The 27,715-nt window shown below is 43.7% G+C and overlaps 2 protein-coding genes across 3 annotated transcripts in view; one reads left to right on the top strand and one right to left on the bottom strand.

The window, feature by feature from the left end:
• Positions 1–693: 693 nt before the first annotated feature.
• On the top strand, positions 694–26,318 carry LOC124060775 (pituitary adenylate cyclase-activating polypeptide type I receptor-like). The gene is made up of 13 exons (XM_046392073.1): positions 694–1,132; positions 6,944–7,052; positions 14,300–14,407; positions 18,680–18,780; positions 19,419–19,516; positions 19,991–20,123; positions 21,648–21,801; positions 21,931–21,991; positions 22,631–22,700; positions 23,831–23,922; positions 24,016–24,145; positions 24,287–24,328; positions 25,089–26,318. The coding sequence occupies exons 1-13, from the start codon at positions 1,037–1,039 to the stop codon at positions 25,281–25,283; spliced, it is 1,389 nt and encodes a 462-aa protein (XP_046248029.1). The 5' UTR covers positions 694–1,036; the 3' UTR covers positions 25,284–26,318.
• Positions 23,659–27,715, bottom strand: part of LOC124060774 (pituitary adenylate cyclase-activating polypeptide type I receptor-like) — a 25,223-nt gene continuing 21,166 nt past the window's right edge. For both annotated transcript variants that reach the window (XM_046392070.1, XM_046392069.1), the window contains one exon: positions 23,659–23,769. The gene's annotated coding sequence lies outside the window, so the exon portion shown is untranslated. The remainder of the gene's footprint in view (positions 23,770–27,715) is intronic.

Here is a 27,715-nt window from a genome sequence, read left to right as displayed (position 1 = left end):
ATTCCCCAAAGGAATGTCTCGAGCATCAGTCTGTTTAAACATTGTTAACTTATTTTTTGACTTTGGAAACAGAAAAAATAAATAAAATAAAATCTTGACTCCAGGTTCTGGAGCTTTCAGTGTCATCTGGACCAACTCCTAGTTATGCTGCTGTAGGTTTAGACAGCTGGGGGAGATCCTTAGACACCGAGCTGTCAGAGCAGGGTACAGCACTAACTCGCCCTCTCCCCCGGACCTCTTGTGCTTCCTCTTTTCTCAGCACTTCCGGAGCATGTTGCTGGATCCAGAATCTCCTACCCCGCCCTCCTGAGGCCTGGTAGTGCTGCTGGATCCAGAACCCTCTCCATGGCCCTGCCCGGATCCTGCTGCTCCTGCTCTGCACTCTCTATCCTCCCTGTCTCTCCTCTCCCCCCTCGAGGGTTCTGCCTGTTAACAGGAAGTTTTGCCACTTTCGCCAGATGCTTACTCAGTGTGGGCTTTTGCCCTGGGACCTGTTTCTCTCAGATTTTTTGTTTTCTTTTTTTTCATTGTGTTGTTTACACACCTGTGAAGTGTCTTGAGATAACTCTGTTATGAACTGGCACTTTAAATAAAACTGAATTGAAATCTAACAAAAGTAGTCCTGGTGTCTTTAAAGCCTCTCATATTTTGATAATGATGTTTTAATGTCACACATCCCATCATACAGAGACCCACCTGTCACGTGCATAACACAGAAGATGAGACATATGAAGGAAGGCTGTTTGCCACGCGCGTCAGTGTGAGTGTGTGGATGTGATGTGCGCTTTGTGTGTCCGCGTCGCCTCTGCGTCTGTGCGCTCCGCGCCGTCTCTGCCTCTTCAGGGAGGAGCGCACCTTGTTTGGCTCAGTCGAGTCCCGGCTCTCCTCCGCGCGTAATGCGGACTTCTGCCTGCACCGGACACCGCAGAGGCTCACTTCACGGATTGTTTCCAGAGCTGTGAAAGACTGATTTCTGTCCTTGGACGTATTTTTTACTTTGTTTGTCCGCAGTTTTCCAAGTGATCAAACCTTGAAAATGTTACTGCACTGTGCGCTCATGACTGGAAGCGGGTGCTTGAAATGGGTGGCCACATTGCTGCACTTGGGTCTGTTCGTGCAGCTGTGGGAAACGGTGAGTCCACTGCCAACGCTCAGCTCAGCCTCATGGGTCTGCAGGGCGATGCACTCACAGCTGCACTCTACACTGTGGGCTGTTGAACAGTGATTTCATTTATGCAAAATACCACAAATAAAATCACTGTGTAGCCCTTCATGTCTAAAGGACAAATCAGTCCACCCTCTGCTGTGGGAACCACAGATCTGACAGGAGCTCAGGGTGACGAGTGTCATCACATCTCATTTGTTTTTCTTAAACTTTGAAGCAGAAAACACATCAGTTAAGCTCACTAAATTAAAGCTTAGATTAAAGCTGTGGTAAATTTTAAGAATATCTCAGTTAGGGAATCTTCTTGTTTCATTTGCTCTTTCTTGTACTGTATTTGACCATTCCGTAAACCACTGAGTTTGTCCGTTTCTAACATGTTTAATTAAGTCTGAGTGTCTCTCTTGGCGGGATGTGGTGGAATGAAAGCGATGGGGATTTTGTGACTGTAGATTTAATTCCATATGTAGTTTTCAAACAGCCTACCTTCTGTTTCTATCATTTAGACAGCTATATTTTTTGATGTTGGTCAGTTGCTGATGTGTTCTGCACAAGCTGTGATGGAAGGATAAAAATATCTTAATGTCGCATATGAATTTTTGCACATTTGTGCCAAGATAAAATAATTTCCACTGTCGAGCTGCTCTCACGAAGGCAATAAGTGGAGATGAGAATCTGTTTTCTGCTGCCCTCGTGTTGTGTGATGCGCCTGAACTGAACGACAACAACAATCACACGGTTTGAGCCCCTTTTGGCACTCGACATTGCAGACTTTTCCAGATCTTTTTCTTTTCTTTCTTTTGTTGTGTCCTAATGAGAAAGTTCAGAACATCTGATGAATGAAACATAAATATCAGAAGCTTTCAACTATCAGCAGGAGCAGTCAGTGATGAAAACATACACCCACATACATTAAATAAATATGCATGTGATAAGAAGAAAAGATCCAGTGGTTTCTCCTGTGGCTCCGTGAATGCCGGACACTCACTGGAGTCTGCTGCTGTTGGCTCCAGACTGACAGCAGCAAAGAGAAAGCATTAATATTTTCTCTTTTTTTCCCTGCGTAGTTTGAAACTCAAATAATGCAGACAATTCAGTGTAGGGAAAATATTCCTCTTTCGTTCCATTTTATCCTTATGTGAACTTCCTGAAGTCTTTTTTTTCTTCTCCATCAGCGTGTGCGCTCACCTGAGGGTTCATCAGGGTCTCAGTGAAGGATTTGCTTTTATAACTTGAAGGTTGTTCATGATGATGATGTTAATGATCCCGTGTTGTCCCTTCCTTTATTAGCTGCTTCCTCCAGAGCCTCTGTGGCCCCTCTGATCGGTGTCGGGCCTGAAGGTGCTCATTTCATCCATTTTCATTACAGATCAGTCCCTGATATTGGTACCTGCAGGGGGGGACTTCTGTTGCTGCTCATTGACCTGCTGGTTCACTGTCACTGCGTATAAAGTGATCTTGGCAGGAGTGATTTCGTGCTTTTCTTGCTTTTTGTACTCATTTTACCTCCTTGTTAATACACAGTAATATGCAGTGGTTAATACTGTCACCTCGCAGAACGTTCTTGGTTCTCCCTGTGTCTGCATGGGGTGGGTCGTCTTCCTCCGCCGTCCAGAGACATGCAGGTCAGGGCTGATTGGTGACTCAGAAGCGTAGGTGTGAATATGAGCGTGGACGGAGGTTTGTTTCTGTGTGTCCAGGGTGTACTTGAACCCTCACCCGAAGTCAGCTGCGCTCCGATCACACCATTATGACATGATGTCATGGGACGGCGTACTAATAGCTAAATAAATATTTCACGCGCTTTGAGCTTTTCTTGTGTCGTTTATCGTCAGCTGTATTTTATTATTTTCATAGGAGGAAGCCATGTGACCTTTGCTCTCCTAGCCACATGCCATACGCTCACAGATTGGCAGAAGTTTTAGACATAAAAACAACACGGAGTTGCTCACAGGGAGGTCTGTGGTTTGTGCGCCACAAGCTGACCATCCATCATATTCAAGAGAAGTCAAACATCTCTACAGCTGACAAAACTATTTTTGATTTAGAGGTGAACTGCTCCTTTAGATAAAAGTCGTCCTTATGTCCCTGTGAGGTTTAAATCATTATTTGTATTATCTGATTAATGTTGCTTCTGAATTATGTGAGCAACGTTTTACTGCTAATAATAAAAAAATGGCAGTCAGCTTTGTCTTCTGATGTTCTGTCTGCAGCCTGAGGCAAGTCGTGTCTCCGTCTTCCAAACAAGTCATGAAACCTTAGAATCGGTTCCAAAGGCCACAGGACAAAGTGCAAGAAATGTGCTCCAGTTTCTCCTGGATTCTGTGAGCTAACCTTTCCTGGTTGCAGTTTTTGACCCAAACAGAAAAGAATTCATTGACTTCTTTTTGGGTCGGGGGTGAACATTCATTGACAGTCATCTGAGTTTTTGGATACGAAGGCAGGAAAGATTTGAGTGGTTCTCTGAAGACCCACAAGTCTGACGGACAGCTCAGTGAAAAGATAAATGAAAAGAAATTGCAAATAAGTTGACCCAGATAAGGTAAGACTGAAAACATTAAAGTGCCAATAATACACATGCACACACACACACACACACACTTGCTCTCCAGCGACATCACAGAGCTGGTGATTACATGTCCTTTGTACCTCCGTGAACATTTTGAATGTAAATGATGGCTGCTCGCTAAAGGTTGGCTGGAGGCGTTAATGACGGGTGCCACATAAACTGCTGCCATGTGGATGGAGGGATCGAGGGTCACCATAATTTAAGTACATGCTAAAATGACACAGCAGCTCCACACACACACAATTTTATCCCTCTGAGTGTGAGTGAAGCTGAAACGTCAGCCAGACTCTGCCCCTCATCGTATGAGTTACACCAGACTCTCTGCACTGACCACTCACCACGCCGTAAGATCGCACACTGAGCAGCTTCGTGAGGCGGCGTGTCGCTCGCGCTGCTCTCCTGACTGCGTGCAGGAGGTTTGTTCCGTAAACCTGCAGGACTGATATGACTGTGATGTCTCATGTCACGCTGCCAGGTTGAGTTTTTCAGCCGCACAGACTCGTTTGTTGCTGCTGTGGGTATAAACCATCAGTGATGTAGGAGATTATGGGCCACCCAGTCAAGATAAATTGCATAAATATTAAGCCTTTTCACAGTAAATTCTCTTCCCGTCATGTGTTTAGGGGGCCACTTCGTCAGATAATCTTTAAAGTAGAAAACGAGAGTATTTAATACTGAACTGATAGAACATAAGGAGGATGTTTGGCAAGAGGAGCCTCGTCTTCATTCCTGTTGCTCTCGCAGTCTCGTCTGTGTTATGTAAGCGTAATGGATTCACTGTGTGAGGCAGCAGACACAGTCCTCACCCCCAAAAGTGGTTGCAAAATGATCAGCAGTTTTGAAACAAGAGAACAAGAAAACAAAATTCCACTGCACAAAATTACTCTTTCAGAATTAACTTCCGCTTGCCTTTTTTTCACTGATGTTTGGACAAAAGGTGTCACTTTGGGCTCTGGGAAAACGGGGGTCTTAACAGATTAAACAATTAATGGATTATGAAAACGTAGTTTAATCAGTAATGAAAAGCCGTAGATGCAGACGTCTCGTGCTGCTCTGGCTTGCTCAGTCTTTACATCCGTCAGTTGTTGAGACGTTTTGTTCAAAACCACCTGAGTGTCATGTGGTGTGAAAAAAGTGAGGGAGTCACCACAGTCGTGAGGATTGGGTTTCTGAGGATCATGGATTGTCCGTACGCAGCTTTGTGCCCGTCCGTCCTGTAGATATGGAGGCATTTCGCTGGATAAATGAAAATGTTTCTCTCCTTCCCACATGCTGACCTGCAGACAACAACAACTCGACAGCTGCAGGGCAGCGCGTCCTGCAACGGACCTGTTTGTGTCCAACAGCAGCGAGCGTCTCCTCTCATGTTAATCCTGGACCCTGCAGCGCTGTGAGACGATGATGCCAAATGTCACGCTCACCTGCAGTGTCTCCATCTGTCCAACTGGCAGGAGTTCTACCTGTGATGCTTAACACATTTCAAACCTGATGCAGTCACCAAAATCAATTACACGCCTTCAGAGCAGTTATGGGGGGGATTACTTCTCATTTGACAGCTTTGTAGATTTAACTGCGTGGTTGAGATGCTTGCTGATTGACTGATTTTATCCAATAAAAATAAAAAAAGAAACACAGAACATGGGCTCCATGTTGGCAAAGGGAAGTTAATATCCTTATTTCCACAGTGGTCCTTGACGGAAGGGAAAAGTCATCAGTGAAAGTCGAAGAGGTTCCTGCGGCCACACATCTCAGTGGTATCGGATAATAAGCCGTCCCTGCAGAACCTTTTGAACCTGCCCACCCCATCAGTTTCCCCTCATGACTTTAGTTACTTTATTCTCTAGAACAGCTGCTGAGCTGGCTAAATCTGCCCAGCAAAAACCTTGAGATATCTGGACACGTGCCTGAACAGTCCTCAGTACCACACAATTTAATCTGGCCAATCTTGCCTTGTGCCCTGAGCCAATTAACTCTCTCAGAATGAGAGGAGTCCAACTGAGCGGCCTCAGAACAATTCTAACAAACTATCCAATTTATGTTCAATTGTCTTTGGAATATTGTTATCACAACAAGGACAGTATAGTCAAGGTAACGCTGAATCATAGCACCAGTCAGAATTTTTGAGACCTCCTCATCTGAAAAATGTTGAGATTATGGGCGAAAAGCATATGCTGTAGTAAAATCAAGACCAGATAAATGGCTGTCCACTCGATATATCCAGTGTAATTCACTGTGGATTTCTGTACTATTGTGGTACCATCAACTGTAAGTTTAAAGCCTTTTGACTGAGATTGAGACATTATTGCTAGTCGACCAAGATCTGAACGTTTTTTCAGCCTCACCTTCATCTTTGTGCGACAGAAATAATGCAGAATCATCTGCACAGAGAATAAAAGCACATGATGGAGGCTGGAGGGGGGACGACTCTTTCCCTTATTATTTTGACACTGGAAAGAAAATCATTAATCCCCCATTTGTACTCCATCTTTGAGATAAGAATCTTGCCGGCTGCAGTGAAGGGGCATAAATCCCACCTCCTTCATGTTAACATGGCACGGGGCTTGGGCCAATCCAAGAGCACAAAGGAGAAATCTAAAAAATAAATTGTATGTATTAAAGTAAGTGAAAGGCAGAGCATCCTTGACAGTGGATGTCAACACTTCGAGAAGCAGTCATTGAACTCCCACGTTTCAGCTGCCGGGTGCTGATTACAGTGCAGAGGTTCCTCACAGGAGGAGAACAGCCATCATCTGCTGAGGGGTAGGACAACAGTATGTATTGAACAAGGATCAGAACGAACGCATGTGAACGTCGGGCAGACGAGGCACAAACACATATCAGTAACTGTTGAATAATGTTGACTATGAAGGTAACCGCAGACATAAAATGCACTTTCTGCATTTCAATGGATTGACCCTGGTGGTCAGCCCAGAGGCCCAGACCACAGGCTTGTGAATTCAAAGGAATGACAGTCACTGTCATTTAAAAACTTTCATATTAAGCTGAATAGTGTGCTGTAGGTTTATATTGTGGTATCTTCCTCTCCACTCTTTGGCTCTGGTGTATCCCTGTGATTAATCCAGTGATTCCTGCCGATGTCGCTTTTCACTGTAGGTGCAAACCCTGCTGACGTGGCTGCCTGCTGCACCTTGTGTCATCGTTTCTGCATCGCTGAGTGTTTACATGTTTAACTGTGTCCTCTCTGCTCTCAGACAGAGGCCATGCACCCAGACTGTGCCCTGGTGCTTCAGCACATGAAGGCTCAGGAAGAATGCAACCAGATCCTCCAACAGGAGGAGAACAACCACTCCACCAGGACAGGTCTGTGTGTTTTAATCACGATTCACGCGCTGCTCAACAGATTGGAGATTCATCTCAGTTTAGTCTGTCGAGTGTTGCTTATTCTGCTCCTCATAGTTACTCTACAGGCTTTCCTTCCTCCTCTTCATCATGTCTCGTCCTCTTTCCCTGAGACCAAAACAGACCAGAACCATGTCCTCAGATTTTGTTTACAGTCTCAGGTGGTGGGTTGCTCCATCCTGACATTTACTCATTGAAAAGGTTCTTTTCACCCCTGAATCAAACACAAAGCGCTCTCTTTGGGTTCAGAGTCATCTCACGCTGTAAAATTACCCACATTCAGGAGGGAATCTGACATCTTCTTAGAGAATACAACAAATAAATAATGGATTTTGCAGCACTACTGTTTGGTCACAGTCAGGAGATGCTGTTGAAATCGTTTTTTTCCTCGTATAAATAATGTGCATCCTTCTGAGTGTATACCTTAATGTATTTCACATTGAGTCATTATAGGCTGAAGGGTCACTTTCCCTTCCTCCTCCACTTCACCTGCGAACGAAGGCAGCGAAAGGCGTTGGTGCTTTGACAGTAAATGTCAGGAGTTGAAGACAAAGCCAGTGAGCTCCCAAGTTTCTTCTCGCCAGAGAATCGATTTCTGTATGGAGGTTCCTCATTAAAGTGGTTACAGCCACTGGCAGTCTAACCCCCCTCAGAGATTTCATCTCATCCAATATAGGACAAACACCCCTCAGGTATTATTTCTACTGACAGATACAAAATATGTACACATTCCACATTAAGATGATCTAATGGAAGAGGACACAAGTTTGTTTTTCAGTGCCTCTCTTGAATTTTGACGAAGCTGAAATGTTAAAAGCAGCTCCAACATGTGACATCAGTGCTGAAAAGTGTGGTCCGTAATGCAGCAACACTTCTTCATGAGCACTTTGAATGTAAATAGTGTTTGGAGTTTTGCGTATGTTCTTGCATGGCTTCAGGCTTCAGCTTACATTATATAATATAATCCACACATTACAATATCATCTCAAACGATGCCACAGACGAAAGATTTCAAACTGTGGCTGCACGTAAAGCTCACTGCAGCGTACTCAGCAGGCCGCTGGATGCCTTCCTGAAGCTGATGATTGCGGCGGTTTAATCAAAAGCATAGCGAGCACATTTGCTTCCTGTTATCAAATTATTGCCCTTCGCCTGACAGAGCAGCCAAAACAATCAAAGGAACTAATCGGGTGAGGAGATGTCTGGATTAAAAGGAACTGATTGGTCAGGCTGGCCTGTCCTTGTTTCAGCTCCACAGCTCAGAGGAGCTTCATCAGTTATCCTCCCTTCACTGCCTGAGAAGAAAAAGCTCAGTCACTGGAACAGCTTGTCCTTCAGGAGGACCGCACTTCATTTTCCATCTAACACGCTGTCTGAAAGGATGTCGATTACAGCCAAAATATGAACCCTCTTTGTTTTCAAGTGTTCTGACTTGTGTGATAGGGTCGTTCCAGACAGGTGAGCTCTGCTCTCCTCTCGCAGCATCTCTACGCTCTGAAAAGGCTGATGAAAGCCACACAGTTTGTGGAGACAGTCGTCTGCTGGGGCTGCCTGTGCATGACACAGCTGGTGTCGCTCAGAATTAATTGCATCATTTGTCACCCTTTCCTGTGATCATCCAAAGCAAAGACGCGGCAATTAGCATTTGAAGTGGCAGGTATGAGCGTCAAGGTGGGCTGAGCACCAACTGAGGCAACGCTTCACTTCTTCAGTCAGCTTTTGCAAAACTGGACTGTCAAGACAGAGAAACAACATTCAAGCATTGACTCAATCAAGTTGTACTGGTACAGACTCAGCAGAACAGGCTCTGCAAAGAGGTCCTGCTGGGAGAACTAAACCCCCCCGTGTGTTAAAAATACAACTATGTTAACTTAAGCTCAGAAGGCGGAGGAGCGGGCGATGGAGGGAGCTGCGGCAGCTGATGGATTGGCAGAGTGATAGTGAGAGGTGTCGGGTTCAAACGTCTGCAGTGTGCACCTGCATGAGAAGAATTGGATGCTGATAGTCAGCCTGTTGCCAAGGATGAACTGGGAGTGAAAAATGGTCCAGCACATACTAGTACAGCCATCCTGCCCGTGGCTAAATCTGTCCACTGCATGTGCATGAGCCACAGCCTGGATGAGTATTAAAACTAGCATAATAATATAATGTTACATAATAACAAGTTCACATAATAGTATATTACATAGCCTACCACTAGTATAATATTAATTCCTATAAAGATAAAAGATCCGGCAGCTCTGACATCATTTTCAGGCAGTGCTGAGTTTGTACAGTTGGCTTATCTTATCAAATTCACAGCATATTGGGTTACGTCCTTGGAAGGACAAATTGCTGTTTAACTAAAGGAAAGCACACAAGGAAACGATGGTGGAAAATGGCGGGTAGGTGAGAGTGAGAGATTGTCTGAGTCACTGACTGTCATTAGCTTTCCAGTAGGGAGGAAGGAGCAGGACTTTGGTGGCGGCTGCCATTTTGGCTAGCGTAGCCAGTTAGCCAGCACAGTCAGACCGTCTTCATCAGTCTGGATGTGCTAAAACGGCATGATAAAAGAGCGTATTGGAGTGACTTTATTCATGTCCCTGATTTAATTATAATTTTTGTCATCATTTATGTACACATGTAACTGTGTAGTCAAATGCAGTGCAAAATAAACAGTCAGTTTGTCAGGCTATGGAAAATATAATCTAACTGAACCAAAGGCTCTTGGATTTTTGCCTGTTGAAATGTGTTTTTTTTTTTTTTTACTTGCACATGAAAAAATGAAAATATGAAAATATATCAGTAGCTGATTGCTATCAAAAACTCCAGACAGCCCCAGACAGCCTCCAGCTGTGGTTAGCTCACGAGACAACAGGCCAATGGACATGCAAACAGGCTCGATTTCCACATCAAAATCCCCACAAAACATTTCTGCTGATTGTTGTTGTTTTTTCATGTCTCACTGTGACTATTTTGTGACTTTTATCAAACAACCTGGGTCAGCTGTTGGTCCAGCTGGTGAAAAAACACAACACTCGAATCCCTCGACAGCATCGGACACGTGGATGTCGATTCAGTGGTCTAATTCTGCCTGTTAAGCTGAGAAGCTAAGAAAGACATCATGTCATCATGTGACTACTTCTACTGAAAATCCATTCAGGTTAACCCATCAGATGTGACAAAATGAGGGCCGAGCAGGTGGGAGGGATAAAGGGAGGAGGCAAACTGAAACTGGCTCATGAAAGAACGACTGGGAAACTATGAGGCTTCGTAATGCCAACGCTACCAAAGACTGCACCAGAGGTAGAGGCTGCTAATGGATTAATATACTGTATAATGTACAGTTGTTCATTGGTTATGTATTTGGCAGTAATGGGCTGTAAAACAGAAGGACAGGATACAGCTCCAAAACACACTCTTCACTTTCGCTTTGTGCCCTTTTCCTTGGCTTATCAATAACTGCAGCGAGAAAGTCCAGATGTGTCGTCTACTTCGGGTTAATTACCTTCACACCTCCAGTCCACCAGGAAATACCATCAAACAAGAAACACGGGAAGTCAGTGACGGAGAGGAAATGAGGAAGTAGTGCAGGAGTGAACAAAGAGAGAGCGAGACAGTGAGGGGTTAACAGTCCATACGTGTAATTAGAGTCACAGCGAGCGACAGCTAGCATCACGAATGTGTGTGTGTGTGAGCGTGTGTGTGTGTTCTCACATGACATTTCCACGGATCATTAAACACTCTTTGTTGCCACTCACAGTTGTCATTTTCATAACTAATTACACACACAATACCAGAGGTGGGACGCAATAAAGTATATTTTATTACAGGGATGATTGAGCTGTGAACATATCAACAACTAATGGAGTAATAATTTCTGTTTTTGAAAGGTTTCACTTTCTTTAATATGCTTTGCTACTTTTCTATGTTTTATATGACTATAAATTTAATGTCTTTGGGTTTTGGACAAAAACTGAACAATTTGGCCAGAGGCCCTCATGTAATTTGACTCTGAAACAACTGGTGCTTCTTCACATTTTAGAGGCAAATATTGCATTTTTGTTGTTGTCTCGTGCTGTTTTAGACAGTTTTTTCAATAAACATTCGTTTGATCTATTTCAGATTTTATTGGATCGAGATTTAAGGTTCAGTTTTGCTTGGATGATCAGTGTTAGGTGCAGCAGCAGATGCACAGTTTGGGTTTGTGGAGCTGGAGGAGATCAGATGCGAGCGCTCAGTTTAAGCAGAACATGAAAGCAAACTTAATGTCTGTAATATGTCAGCTGAGGTACACAAGCACCTGAATTTCTGCCCTTTGTCTGTTTGTCTTTCCCTGTCCACCTCTGCTTCTCCCCTATCACATGACATTGTTTATTAAAGGCCAGATATTGTTGCGTACATCCCAGCGAGCCACTTTTTCCCTGTGATATTTGTAACAATATTAAAGCAGCAGCAATGCGTGTGACAAACAGAAGACAAAAGCTTTGCTGAACCACGAAAACAGCAGAAAGTGAAGTGTGAGAGGAAATACAGGACATACGTTTAGATTGATGTTTGGTGAATCTAATTTTTGTTCCCACGTCATGTTGGTCCCTCAGATATGATAATGCTTGCCTCGTGACTCATTCCTGATGTTTATTGCAGGTAACATAAATGTCAGAGGGGTGAATCCTTGTTTAACTTCACTCTGCCACGACCAAGTCTGAAGACGGACCACTCAGGTTCCACTTGGTTTAGAAGGATTACCCAATAAGTTGTGTTGTATTTGGTCTTGCGTGCCCTTCACATAAATCATCTTGTAAGCAGCTCTTATGAGATTGCATGTGTTTGTCCTATTTAAAATGTAGGCCCACTCCAGGACTGTTTGGGACCTCAGCAGGATCTTCAGTCCTGTCTTTGAGAAATTACTTTGGAAACTGTCACACCCCACACTTCTGGGGCGAACACACTTCTACACTGAGACAAGCCACAGAAAAGACAACTTTAAAACTAAATTAAAAACTTTAAAGCTAAATGCGTGGGAATTTTTTTGACATGAAGACAAAAACCACAAAGACAGACAAGACACCGAGTTAAAACACAATAACAGTCACCACCAGCAACAGTCCCTACACCAAAAGCTTCTGCTGCTGGCAAAGGGGCTTTTATAAGCACTTCCCTGGCAGGCCAGGTGCACCTGATTGAGTGATTAGCATGTAGAACACCTGGGCAGAGCTAGAGAAGACAGGAAGGGAGAAGGGACAAACAGAACGCACGTGCACCATAACAAATATATTTATCTTAAAATACAGATGACGCTGACACATGAAAAATGTAAAACTCGGTTACAGTTTGCTCTGCGATGCTGTGGATGGAAACACAACAATCTCAGCTTTTCCATTGCTTGGCCAATACTTGCAGTTATTCTCCAGGTATTGATTATAAGTAGAACATGTGTTAACATCTGACAGCTCCAATATCTCCCAGACAGAAAGAAGAACCACAGAGATGCCCTGAGGCAGCACTGCTGGGAGTTCCATGTAAATAAAATCCCATATTAACACAAACAGAATGGATTGGAAGAGGGTCTGTGTCAGAATAAAATGTTTCAACTGGTCTAACTCACCTCTACAAAATATGCAGCACAATAAAAGCAGAAAGTATATGACTACGAGGTTGGCGGTGAAGATAACCTTGTTGGAAGGGTGTGAACGCAGCACACAGAATCAACAGAGAGTTCATTTATTCAGTTTGTTTTTGGGATGTGCTGTTTGCTTTGCTGCCACATGCCTTTGGGCCAGTGCTGCTATCATGTGCGAAGGTGTGTGTCGACATGGGAGCGTTATGATCCTGTTGAACATCATTAAATCAAAGCCTGTCACACAGACGGGAGAACTGAGACCCACTGAGAGCATGAGAGCTCTGAGAGCATGAAATGAAAACAAGGCTTTGTGCTCAGAATGCTTACTGTTAACAAGATGAAAAAATATCCAACCTAATGAGCACCTAATGAGAAGCACCAGTCCATTCATCCTCTGCATCGTCCTGTCAGGGACATCATGAGCTATGCTTCAATTAGCACCTAATGAAGGACCTTCCTGTTGACACCAGAGATTCTCTCAAACAGAAGCACTGCCTCCTTTTATGCCGCCACAGTCAGAGTGGCTTTTCATTAGCTGACAGCCATTAGGGCATTTAAAAATCAGACATAATAAGTTGCTATTTCCATCAGTGCTGCAGATGAAGATGTCACCGGCAGCTCGGTGTCAGTGTACAACCAGTAACCAAGATGCGAGGCAAAAATTGCCCCAAAAACGAGAGTTCAAAGTCACATTTATCCAGCGAGCCGTTTGCCTCATCGCAGCTTTGGCAGGAGAACCTTCAGCAGCAGCCAGAAGCTGTGTTTTATTATGAATGAGTGCCTCCACGCGCTGCTGTTTTAATTGACACAGGGCCGAGCAGCTTTGATGTGTTGGTGTGAGGTGTTGTGGTGGCGGAGAGAGAGAGAGACGAGCTCCTCGTTACCGCTCCTCTGCCTCATTCGGAGCGTAGGGAGGCTGCAGGGAGGGCTCGTCAGTCAGTCCTGCGAGGGGAGCAGCAGCACAGACAAAGCGTGGGCGGGAAGGAGGGATGAAGACGTCAGCAAATCAAAACGCCCCCTTCGTCTTCCCAGACTGGGGGGGAAACCCCTCGAAAAATAACACCACAGTACATGATTACGCTGAGCTCCTATGCAGCTGAAATGATTCTTAATCAGGTTTGCGAATCACTGCTTAACATTAGTAGCTTCTGCAGCAGTCGGAGGTGTTCAAGGTCAAACAAGTCACTCGCTGACAGAACATTAAGTGTGCTGTGTAAAGAGAGAGGAAAAGGAAGGTCGACCTTTCTGTTTGTAGTCAGGATTTGACCTGAAGCTTTACAATCTCTCTTCAAAATCAAGTCATTTTTCCATTTCTGTTACTTTCTTAAAACAGGATTTAAGGAAAGGTTTATTTTTTTCTGTACAGCCAGAGAATTTGAATCAAGATGGCTTCTATTTCAGAAGACGTATTCAGTTAAGAAAAGACACAGTGTAGAAATACTGTGCATTCAGAATGTCACAAACGTACCAGAAAGTAAAAGGACCCGCTTTTTCTAAACTAGTTTCTTTTTGTGCTCCTATCATACTTAATGAAATTACATTCTCAAAACAAATCGTGCTAACTAACTGGCACCAAATGTGTGATGAGTGTTGTCTTCTTCCTCAGGTTGTCCGACGGTGTGGGATGAGATTCGTTGCTGGTATCGTGCTGAGGTGGGACAGGTGGTCCACGTCTCCTGTGCCAATGCCTCCCAGCTGTTTGCTAATAACCAAGGTAAATCACTTCAACTCTGACAAGATGCTTACTCATTCTTTGTATATCCTGTATATTTGATTTCTGTAAAACATTAGTTACCATCAGAGCAACTGCCAACTGCTGCTCATGATGCAGTTAGCTGTAGTTATCTTCGGCTGTAGCTACAGCTGCTGTTAGCTCCTTGGAGCTCCCTGAGCCGCGGCTCACTGGTTAGCATGCTAACTTCAGTAGAAGAAGTAATACAACACAGAGACGCTTTTACATAACGTCAACACTGTTGTTTCTTCGCATTCTGTTGATGATGTTCATTTTTTTGAATGTGTTTAACGGTACCAAACTTACCAGACTTATTATCTTACACTTTGTGATTTTATTCTTTTGACATCCGTGGAAATAAGCCCTTTTTGAGGCAGTGGAGAGAAATTATTAATAATCTTGTGAACAGTCACACTGATCCTCTTTTTATCCTCCTGCTTGTTCTGTCGCTGTACTTCCTCCATTGATGTTGTCAGTCAGTATTCTGTCTTAAGGTCATGTTGATTTGTGCTTGTGGAGCAGGACAAACAAAAATCAGTTGATGTTCAGAAACCGAAAAGACAGCGTGAAGAACTCATCCATCACTGGGGTTACAGCTAAGTACAGGGACCAGGATAAATTTAGATGTTATATCTCTTAGGACCAGTGTTATGCTTTCACTGACTCGTCTCCTGTGTCTGACGTTGGCTGCTATCCTGACTGTTTACTCGAGTCCACCTCGTCCAGAGCCTTTTCTCATCCAGCTGGCGGGTCTCTCATGTATGATCAACTGAAACTGAATGTGTGGTGAAGGTGCAAACTCTCAGGTACTGAGCTGTGAATGGACTGTCACGGCTTCTTGTTTGGGGCTGACTGATTTACGTTAAACTGGGTGCTTTTGTATGTTGGACTCGCATGAGTGCTCTGCAATTCTGACACATTTGTGCACAGACTGAGCAGTTTCAGACTTGTTGGAAGATACAGGCAATCCAGAGATACACAAGTGGATGAAGTCCATGTGTTGGAACACCCTCGGTCATCTCCAGACTCTTCCACTTTGTCAGTCAATGTTGCTGAGCTGCTTTGCACAGAAGAGTCAGCGGAGAGCATGTACACTATGTGGGATGTAGAAATGATGCACCTCGACTGATTTCCAATTGCAGTGAGAATGAAAGACACAAGCACAAAGCGGAGAAGAAGAGGAACACACAGCGAGTTTAGCGAGTACTTTGTACCGAGGGATCAAGGTGCGGAGGTTGCTGCTGATGACCTCATAACTCAGTGTTAGTGGGTTTCTGGACCCCACTGGATTTCCTCCTCCACAGACGCCCTGTTAAGTCGAGCACTGTAGCTGTGCAGATAGATCCAGCTTATCCAGGCTGCATGCAGAGAAAATAATGAATTGGAAAATCAAAGAGTGCGCTGCGAGAGCCGAGAGCGTGAGGAAGGAATTGGCGCTGCTTGTTAAGCACGGCTGTGTGAGCACTAGTGCCATCCCCGGAGCCCCGGCCTTCGACCTTCGTTCACATCCAACCATTCACCCACCGACGCTGCAGGCCCGCGGGCTCCACGCAGCGTGTTACACTGAGGCTAACACAGCTGGATATCAGCAAGAAACCACCCACGACTCAATCCTCCACAGCTGAGGAGCCGGACGGGCATATTCACACCGCAAAATCTGTTGTTTCACTGTCAACTTTTTATCCTCCTGCTTGTAAACATGGGTTCACGCAGAAAACCAGATGACCTTGTGTGCGTCATGGCCGCCGTAGAGCTCGAAGAGTGAGCTCCGTCATTCTAACTTCAGGCTGCGGTGGGAGAGCACGGCCGCCGACTTGCCTCATTTGAATTCACGGCTCGCGGCCTTCACCTGAAAGCGGTGTTACCTTGTAGGAGAGCGAACAAGCTAAAAACCTCATACTTCAAATTTCCTGTTTTTGTTATGCTTTTGGAAACTTACAGGCAGGTGTGAGTGAAACGACTCTGCATTGAGTTGTGTGATGAAATGAAGAATGGCCTCCTTCTGTTTCAGAGCTAACTAGCTTTCCAAGGGCCTCATTCATCCCAATTTAGCAATTTAAAATGCACTAAATCCAAATTCTGCACCTCTAAAGTGACACACAAGCCAGTCAGACTGCCAACACGCGCTTAAAGAGGACTGATCACCAGGCGCTACGTTGCACCGCCTTTATCAACATATCAAGGAGTGTCGAGAGACTCTCCCTCTCACAAACACAGACACACACTATCAGCCTTTTATTTAAGATAAGTTTCTTTATTGTCATTGTACAGAACATACAACAAAATTCTGATGGACTCAAGAATCGGACTCAGTATAAAAAAAGTGCTATGAAATAAATTCATCCATTTTTTATCATACACTACGCAGTTAAGATTAAAAGCCAAGTATTTAAGTATTGTACATAGATGTTATTTGTAAAGTTACTTATTGCACATCATTGGGGTGTACTTTTGGTTTGGAGTTTAGCATAGAGATGGCTTTAGCATAAAAACTGTTCCAGAGTCCTGTGGTGTGTGTTTTGATGGATCTGTGGCGTTTCCTGGAGGGCAACAGCTCAAACAGATGATGAGTAGGGTGGGATGAGTCCTTCAGGATGCTTTGTGTCTTCTGCAGGCAACGGGAAGTCAAGAGGTCATTCAGGGCAGGTAGCTGTTGGTGTATTATGTTCTGTGCAGTCTTTATGATTCTCTGCAGGGCTGAGCAGAGCAGCTACAATACCACACCCGGATGCCGTGTGTGGGGACGCTCTCAATGCAGCCGCGGTAGAACGACGCTAAACGACAATATTCACTGACTTTCCATTATATTACACGAAGAATATTTTAAACATTGGTTGTTCCCTTGTTTACTCAGAAATCAGTGTCTCGTTGTAGCAGGAGTAACAAAAACCTGCGGGGACACAAAGTCAGAATCATTTTTAAAACAGTTTTGTTTTTTTGTTATTGTTGGGGTTTTTTTTCCGTAAAATCAATGAAAACAAGAAAAGCGTGAGCTTTATGGATAAGCCAAAATGCAGCATGTAATTGACTTACATTTTTGTTTCTGTTGTTGGTTACCACTTGACTGAGACTCTCCTGTGCAACTGACCAAAAATCACTACAGTAATTACTCCTGAGTTAGCAAGTAGCATCAAATCACTCAAACCCTTTATTCAGACTGGATTTTCTCTCTCTGAAAGTCTTTTCATTTTGTGTTTTTTGCTGTTAAAGGGTCTGAATGGAAACCTCCCCCACTCTGTCTGCTGAATGGAAGGACTGTAGTAGTCGTGTGTCGTTGTGTAGTGTGCATGTGTGTAGACGTGTTAGCGAGTTGTCCACTTCACAGGAGGTGCACCTCCAGCCACTCGTGACATCAACAGGCAGATGGAGTTCTTGAATCCTAATGAAGAGCAGTGGCATTATTACACTTCTGAGAAGGTACACGTGTTTCCATCTGCAGAGAGGGTGGAGGAGGAGGTGGAGGTGGTGTGGAGGGAGGAGAGTGTCTTTATTCTTGGTATTCATCAGTGCCGTAGTAAAACTAACAGGCTTCCTGATTCTTCATGCTGTAGCCTGATGGATCAACAAATGGGCTCAAAGTGAACATCGCTCAGCTGTCACGCTGCATTCACATGCTGTTTGTGATGCTGTGGAACAAACACTGAGTCTGTAGCGTCTCGTGGAGATTCTCCTGCAGGTTTATGGTGCTGTACTCTCCCATTTCAGCCCAGTGGGCTCTAGCCATGCACACCGTTTTGGTTCTGAGACACACCCGCGACACCCATCATCCAAACCATGTTCATTAACCTGCTGCTGTAACAGACTCCGCTCTTTTGGTTTCAGTCTTTTTACCAGATGTTCAAACTGCCTGTAGGGATTTTCTCCTGTTCAGACACAAAGCATTTGGCTTCCAGTTGATGTCTGAATTGATTTTAAGGATTTCCTCATTACTTTTTAAAGCACTCCAATGTCTGGCTCAGGCATTTGGGGATTTTGTGACCAGGCTGTACCCTGCACTTAACTCTTGGATCAACAAAGGCCCTCTGACAGTCCGGAACAGCTTTCCTATTGAAAATCTGTCTTGCTAATTCAGTGACTTCCTTTAAATATCTACGACATACTAAATGTCTACCTTTCGTCTGAACCTTCCTTGAAGCTAAGATTAATGTTCTGGTTGGGACTGGTTGGGACTAGGGGCATAAAGCCTTTCTGAAACCTCTGCTGACCACCTTAGTGCAGTTGAGGTGTGTCAGATTTTGTTTATGTGTTTTCTAGGTTACATTTACAGGAACTGCACTGAGGATGGATGGTCTGAGCTCTACCCCTCCTACGAGGAGGCCTGCGAGTTCACGGAGTACGAAGAGTCCGAACCAGAGGTGAATGTTTTAGACGATTTTCTTCTGCATTGTTTCCTTCTTCGGCCCGTTCTGTCTTGCTCTCTTGTTCCCATTTCATTTGGGTATTTTTCTGTCTGGCTGCTATTCGTTACCCTCCGGAAGTGACCGCTGTGTAAATGCGCTGAAGTTGCCAAAGCATAATTCTATCAGTTCACCACTGGTGGATATCTGATGAGCCGTCCAAACTTGTCGCTGGGTTGTTGGCGGACTACTTTTGCAGCCACAGCCCATAATTTTGCACATTATGATTGTCTAAAGTTAAATGACAGACAAAGTCAAGGATCAAAGATCAAGATGATCTTTGTACAACACAAAGAAATGAAAGTTTGTAGTCCCCCCTATGCCACACACATAGAGCCAATGGACAGGTAAGCTGGCTGTGAAAGACATAACTGACATTTATTTATTTATTTAGTTTGAAACTTATTATTTGAACCAATGTACATAAGTTAAAACTTATTTTCATTGCAAATTTACTGCCATTGCAAAATGCTTTGTTAGCTCATTGTTTTCCATCAGACAGAATCTGATCTCCAGACGTGTTTTAAGATGTATATGAAATTTTCCACTTTGAATAATAACTTGTATGTATACGTCTCTGTTTTTTAACATTTCAGACAACCTACTTCTCCAACTTCAAGCAGGTGTACACTGCTGGCTACGCTACCTCCCTCATCTCACTTATATCAGCTATTTTTGTCTTCACGGTGTTCAGGTATCGTCACTGTGTTCAAGTTGTGTCGACAACAGCAGCAGTCGTTTCATCGAGTGCCCTGAAACGACATGTAACTTCATTCTAATGTGCACTGTTTTGAATGACAATAAAAGTCACTCTATTCTATTTATTTTCAACTGGCAGTGCCCTCTAGTGGCCATAGTAAAAACAAAAAAACAGAATTAACAGCAGTGTTGTCGCAGCATACAACAGATTTATTTTTCAGCAATGATTTGTACCCATTTTAACTGGCAAGATAAAAATTAGGGACCTCAGATTGTGAAGTGTTTATATGTATTTTGTCATTCTGTACAATTAGTTGCTGTTTCCCCCCAACAGCTAAACTAAACTAAACCAACCAAACACAACTTCCCATCTCGTCAGGTATTAAAGATAAATAACAAATACCCAACATGTGTTCCGCAGAGAAATACCTTCTTTTAGGAGATAAAATCTATTTTCTCTGCACTCCAGGAAGTTTCACTGCACCAGAAACTACATCCACATCAACCTGTTCTTCTCCTTCATCCTGAGGGCGAGCGCTGTCTTCATTAAAGATGGCGTCCTTTTTTCTGATGAGAACCTGGACCATTGCTTCATGTCTACTGTGAGTATGAAAAGTATTTTCCCCTTGAAGGACTCAAATCTTTTACTGAAGTACAACCAGCGGGACCACGTTGGAAAGACAGTCTGTATTCAAAACCCCATCTACAGAACAGTAAACGCCTTGTCGCAGTAAAGTCCAGGTCCAAGTAAATCCCTTGTGGTGTTCACATTCACATGCTTGGGACGGACTGAGGGACAACCTGAAAACATAATGTGGCTCCAGAAGGAGCTGCACAACATCTGATTAAATTCCTCAAGCAATGAAACTCAAGTCAGCATCGCTTGGGTCTGAATACCACAAGTTTGATCTTGTGGAAACGTACGACCACAATCAATGCTGCTTTTAACAGGAGTGCAGTTTTGTTGCAAGGGACCAACTAAATGTTCTCTGTTGGGTTACCACAGTCCTTTAGTAAGGGTGAGGGGAGGACAACCCGCATTGTGTCCTCTGGATGTGAGCCTCACAAACTGAAGAGCCTGATTATCCTGGAGAGGGAGAAGGAGTGGGATTAAAATGCCGGGAGTGACGAAGAGCATTAACGCCGAGTGTTTCCCTTCCTGCTTTTGTGCTGATGAGGCTGACTGGAGTGACTGTAAGTGTCCCTCTTGTGGCTGTGAGGGACCAGCATCAGCACATCACCATGACCCATCTGGGCGACAAGGGCCATGCAAGAGAGAGAAACATAAAAAAACTGTCAGAGGAAGAAATAAAACGAGTTATGTTAAATGGCGTTGAAGTTCAGAGTCAGAGGGAAAGTACAGTAGCGATCAAATTACCTGGAAATCCTATTAATCAATAATCAATTACTTATTATTTACCCAACCTACCACCTGCACACTACCTGCCCATCCCCAAAATGGCAGACAAGTGAAGTCTGGCGAAGAAAGAGAAATATTTAGCAGCTAATAGCCAGATAGCTTTCTTTAGACAATAGGAGAGTGAATAGACTTAAAATGTAAAAGAAAAGATCCCAGTTTGATTGGATCAGATTTGGGAGGCTTCAGGGTAGCAGGTAAACACTGAGGTAAGCGGATCCACTTCAGACAGGTTGCCACAGTGACGAATTCTCAGGGCTCCCGGAGACTTGGATTACACCAGATGAGCTGTATGCATCCATTATATTCGCCCAGTTTGTTGTTTCTTGTTGTTGTTTTGTGAAACGAGTCCCCAGCTTTTCCACTCGTGTGTGTGAGAATGAAGTATTGTTGTTTTGCCGTGAAGCTCCGGAAATGTTTTGTGAAAATACCCGACTTTCTTTCAGCGTGGGGGCGAGTAGATTACGACCGCAGATTATAATTACAGTGTAATTATAACAGCGGGTAGATTTGACCGTGTCCGACCAGGCACACATTTTTCCGTCTCTCTATATATAGTGTGCAATAACCTTCTTTGTCCTGAAACGTATCATCATGGCAGGCCTCCCTGTGAGCCATGGATTAACGGGAGAAGCCATTACGACCACTCCTGATAAATGACGTCCACAGACTAATCTGATGCTTGTGGCTTGTTGTTTCTGACCCGCAGACATCCTGTAAATCAGCCGTGGCGTTTTTCCAGTTTAGTATCCTCGCCAACTACTTCTGGCTGCTGGTGGAGGGCATGTACCTGCAGACGCTGCTCGCTCTCACCTTTGTCTTCCAGAAGAAATACTTCTGGTGGTACATACTCATCGGCTGGGGTGGGTGCCCTTCTTCTCTTTCGCCTGTCTGTGTCCACCTTCTTCTTTCTTTTCCTAGCCTTCCTCCTCCTGTTAGAGCTCTGCGTGACTCTTTCGTTATGATCAGATCACTCTGTTTGTGCCTCCCAGGTGTCCCAATGACAATCATCACGGCGTGGATCCTCACTCGCAACTTCTACGATAACAGGGGGTGAGCGGCTGCGTGAAACGTCACGTAACGGAGGAAAATCACATATCCTCTCAGTCAGACCAGCTCACACTCATTTATGTATTCAAGCAGCACAGCACCTGGTATGTGGGACACGATGTCATGTGGGCACCAAACAACACCACTGCGACCCTTCGTTACAGAGGAAATGCAGAGGTTAAGTGCTGGTGAAATCAGAGACAACATGGGGAGCTCATTGTAATGGAAAAACGTTGGTAAACACGAGGACCCACCAGAAAAAAACCCAAACTGCATATTAACTCGCTAAATATTAAAACTGCTATGATGAGGCATTTTTTGTACCGTTGATGGTTAAGGTCTTTTCTAGGAATTAAATAAATAAAAGAAATAGTTTTGGGAGCACACGTATTGGCTTTCAGCACCACACTTAATACTTTATGGAACGAAGCTCCAAGCAGCCAGTTGGATCAGCTTAGCAGAAGCAGAAAAACAAGATGAAATAGTTTGTTTTTGTTTTGCTTCTGCAGTTTCTAACACCGCGTTCTGTCTGCGGACGGCGAGTTCCTGATCAGGTTCTCGTTCTGCATTTCGCGAGGAGATGCACAATATTGTTGTTCTGTGACTGCTTTGTTTATCTCATTACTGCCTGCTGTGTCTCAGGTGCTGGGACGACACAGATGTGGCCTTCATCTGGTGGATCATAAAAGCTCCAATAACTGCATCACTACTGGTGAGTACAAAGCAGCTACGCTGGGAGCTATTGAGGAATTATAAGAGTCCTCAATCTTGGATGGAGCTTGTGTTCTCACTGTGCACCAACAACTGTAGATTCATTTTAACGTTGCAGCTGACAGGCGTGTGGTCTTTAACCAGTTTCAACCAGCGTGCTTCCTCGTTATTTGGGTGAGGGGTAGAAATTAGCTTCCTGCTTCCATCAAAACAACGTTTTCCTTTGTTTTGTTTATTTTTGGCTTTATTTTTGCCACTGCTAACCCCTCTGTCAGTCTGAGGAGAGAAAGCTTCAGCCAGTCACGTTGTCAGCCATCAGTGACGAGCTTTACTGGGAGGGCATAATCCCATAAATCTTCTTCCTCTGCACCATCAATTAAATATATTTATAAGGAGTCACATTACGGCCCACCAAGCAACAGCGCGATTCACTCCTGATTACAGTATCATTTCCTGCATTAACACACGAGATGTTAAATCAGACAGAAGGGGGTAACAATCTGCTAACGTAAAACAGAATTTATACTGTAGTCACTGGTTGTGTTTGGTCTCTCTGTCGTCTCCTTACTTCTCTCTGCCTCTCTGCTCTTACTGCACACCTGCCCTGCGTCAGTCTCGTGAAGTCCTGCCTGCAGCCAATCAGCTCCTCTCGTGGCCTCACCTGTGCTCCTTCACCTGCACCTCACCCACTCACCAGTTTACGCTGTATTTTTGTTTAGTCTTTAGTTTCCAGTTTTTGAATTCGGTCTTCGTCATATCACTTGATCAGTTTGTCTGTTGTTGTGTTTGTCTTCTGTTGTTTTCTTTAAATATTTCCTACTGATGCTGGAAATCCATAAGAATCCAAAGTGGTTCTTCAGTGATTTGTTTTATCAGCACATACACACATAAATATCATTGTTTTTTTTAAACTGTTCATCACTTTTTTAAGGTGTAAGCAAAAAGTGAGGTATCTTAAAATCGAGGTAATTTTCAATAAGTGAGGGGTTGATGTAGTCCAACTTACCGCTTCTGCAAAACTCTTTCATCCACTTTCACTTGTCACTGGACGTGAAACCACAGCAGCAGGTCTGCCAATAAAAACAGATAATATGGTGGTTCTTATGGTTTTTTCATTTTGTTTACACGTAGGTGAACTTCATCATCTTCATCAATGTGATCCGCATTCTGGTGCAGAAGCTGAGATCTCCAGGTGTCGGCGGCAACGACACCAGTCACTTCAAGTGAGAGGAGAATAAAATAAACATCCGTCCACATGATGGCACACACACACACACCATGTGGCCTTCATGGGTCTGTTTTTGTCATGTGTGCAGGCGGTTGGCCAAATCCACTCTGCTTCTCATCCCTCTGTTCGGGATGCACTACATGGTGTTTGCCTTCCTGCCAGAAAACACCGGAGAGGAGGCTCGAATCTTCATCGAGCTTGGCGTGGGATCCTTCCAGGTAAAACACACCACACACACACGAATCCAGAACGGGTTTGTTAAATGTGCATTTAGCTTCACAGAAATGTAGTGAACCAGTCGAGTTAGCGGAGGGTGCAGGCTGTATTTTTAACCTTATGTATTTTCTGCTGCTCTGAAGGGATTCGTTGTGGCCCTGCTCTACTGTTTCCTGAACGGTGAAGTAAGTACTGCACAACATTTGGCTCATTATTTTAGAACTGAAACATTCATCTTAAATCATTGCATCATTGAGCCTCTTTACATTTCATTGATTATTTTACAAAGTAGTGCTGTCACAGCATCAGATTTTCATTACACGATTACTGCGAAAAGGATTCATCGTAACAATATGTGAAATTTAATTTAGTTATTAGTCAGATTTGTCCTTAACTTTGTTTACTGGGTGTTTTGTACAAAAGTGCAGAAAAATAACAGTTTGATGAAAAGTGAAAAGCCAGCAAATTGAAATAACAAATTAAAAAGCCCAAACATCTGTGCTGGATCAGTAGCTTTTGTTTTAAATATCACAACAATTTTTAGCTCTGAACAGCCATTTTTGCAGATGTTGCGTTCGGGGACAGGACTTTAAACGTGCTAAATGACATTCTGACTGACTTTATTTTTCAGAAGTTTTGTAGGTGTAGATGAGGTTGGGCAGGGAGGCAGGAAATAATTAATTTTATTGATAAAAGAGAAAGGAAGTCTTGATTTTTAGGTCGTACTGGAATAAATAATGTCCAGTTGCTACCTGACAGGTGGGAAACCAGGCTAAAGATCGATGGCAGGTTTTGGAAAATTGATAGGAAGTGACTGACCTTTCAGACAAGACCACAGTTCAATGTGGCCTCTGTAGCCTTTGCTTTCCATGTTGTAAGATTTAGTTTTCTGTTTGTAGATGCTGATGTGTGTGTGTGTGTGTGTGTGTGTGCGCGCGCGTTCAGGTGCAGGCCGAACTGAAGAAGAGGTTCTGGAAGTGGCAGACTCAGAGCTACCTGAGCTACAGTAAACGACGTCGCACGTTGTTCACTGAAAGCAGCACAGTCACTCAGATTTCAGTCCTGGACAAATCCAGCCCCAAAGATCAGCCCACCTCAGAGACTCACGCCCTCACAGCCAGCAACGTCTCCACCGTCTGAGGAGCATTGGACAGCGCTGGTCTTCACGTCCCGCCCGGCGCCATCCTGAACAAGTGACCAAACCACAGAGCCTGATTGTTGAATGTTTAAGGTACCTCCTAACTTTACACGGTTTGTATCATCTGCAGAACCCCACACGGGCTGCCACATTTCCAGCTGTTAACTTAAGCCACTAACTTTTTGATTTGTAGCGTCCCACACGTCTTTCACATTCAGCTTTCCCCCATGATTTTATTTTTTAACTGTCTTTTTCAACTTGGTATCGGCAGGCGGAGAGGTTGCATCTTCTCTCGCCTCTTGTGTTTGTCATCGGAGGGATTTTGCTTTGGGGGTCCTCCTCCTCCACATGCTTACTCACAACCACCGAATTATCCCTCCCCTTTTACCAAAACGCTGATGTCACAGCAAGCGCACAGCGAATGTGGCTTCAGAACATTAGTTTTAGCTGAATCAATTTAAAAACAGAATCAGGTTTAGTCTCTCAGCCCCCCTGCAGAGCTTCTGGTTCAGGTCTCAGCAGCCGTACTCTTTGTTGTTAGCCACAAAGACGGACAGCGATGTGGAGGAGTGAGAGGGAAACTGGACTCCTTCCCAGGGTGTCAAATACCGCCCGCTTGGTACGTGACAAAGCGCCGGTATGCGACGAGCTGGGATGAAAACGTTTTCAGGGGGGCAGGAATTTCTTGCAGCTGTGAGATTAAAAAGTTGAGAGTCTCCACCATTTTCAGGATTGAAAATGTTCAGAAAATTAAAAAATATCTATATTTTTAATGACTGGGGCTCTCATATGTATGTCTGAACAAAGTCACGGTAAGTTTACCTCCCAGGCTGCACATACCACAGCTGTTCACTGAACTCTGATCGCCGTTTATGCACTTAATGGTCCTTGAAGTATTCATTTTTTATGGTTTATGGATTAGTGCCATTTCGTTATATTTTCTTGCAGTCACTGATTCAGTTTAACCCTGTGAATGAGAGAGCTTTTCTCTTTGTTCGACGCCCGTGTTACCGTTAGCGGCTCTGCATGCCACATGTTGCACAGTGCACTAGCGCACATCTGGAGCACTAGACTGTAAAAGGTATTTATTTGTCGGATTATCATTTTTCATGTTTTTGTGTGGATGTAAACAGACCTGAACTAGAGTTTACATGTATTTTATGACAGTACGCAGCTCCTCAAGCTGATTTATGGACTACATTAAATGACCTCATTGCTTTAATAAAATTTTAAAAAAGAGTTTTAACAACTTTGAAACAGATATGTTGGTATTTATATTTAACATACATTTTGTACCATACATGTAAGTTCGCTTTATTCTTATATGCTGTAATTTTGCAACATGAAAAGGTCCGTGATTGTTAGCAGAGGTTTAGTGATGCTGATTGGTGTGCTAATGCTAATGCTAATGCTAATGGAGAAGCTGTTTCATCTGAACTGAACTGTTTTCAAGCTGCTGGCTCGCAGTGTTTGTGCGTCTGTGCTTTAAGGTTATATTGTTTCCTGTGCTTTGGTAGGCAGTTAGCAGGTTTACTACAGTGTACACACATGTGTACATGTACATGTACAGTATTATTCATGTGAGATGATATGACATTACTCAGCTATCGGCCACTTCAGTGCCTTTATCACTTTTTCTCTGCACTTCAGGTGGATTGAAACCGCAGTGGGTTTGCGTTCAGGTCTGTGTAACAAATTCGTATTGTTTAAGATTGTGAAACTGTAGCCTGTACTTGAGTCTCCGCTGTGCAGCATAACTCATGTGCTTCTGTGTCGCCGGATTCAAGACGTGATGACAATTGTGCTCTGAGCTTTCATCCAGTTTAAAATTGTGAAGAGAGGAAGTGAAGGATGATGTTATGAAGTGGTGATTTTTGAATGAAAGCTTTTTTTTCTTTTCTTCTTTTTTTTTAGTTTACATCTGTTGTCAGTGTTAATCGTCTTCTTATTACTTGAAAAACTGATGTGGACGTTTCTCTTGCAGGTTCTGGTTTACTACGTGTGTGAGTGTCTCATTTGGGGTTTTCTTCTTTGGGTTGGGGTTGAAAATGACCAGATAAGGCTGGTGATTGTTGTTGTTTTTCTTATTGTCAACATCCCACGAAAAGATTGGCAAAGATTTAGTCCATTTCATTTAATCAACTGCTGAAAATAGTCCCCAGCAAATGTACTATGTCCATCTTTTGGGGAGCAGAAGCAAATGTTGCTGAGAGCCACAAGCAGATCAGAAAATGTCAAGGGGTCAGTTACTGCTTCAAATTTGTGGACAACCAAAAACCTTTAACCAGCCTCAGCCTCATCCAGACATCTCAATATTTACCACACATGATAACATAGAGCCAGCAAGTTAAAAACATTTATTGTCGATACTTTCATAATGTACAAAAAGAAAAACCGCTAATGCACACACCAAAACAAGATAAAATGGTGCACT

The sequence above is a fragment of the Scatophagus argus genome, chromosome 6, assembly GCF_020382885.2.
Source record: "Scatophagus argus isolate fScaArg1 chromosome 6, fScaArg1.pri, whole genome shotgun sequence".
Classification (NCBI taxonomy): Eukaryota; Metazoa; Chordata; class Actinopteri; family Scatophagidae; genus Scatophagus; species Scatophagus argus.
Note: the sequence above shows the minus strand (reverse complement) of the source record. Positions and strands in the feature narration are given on the sequence as shown.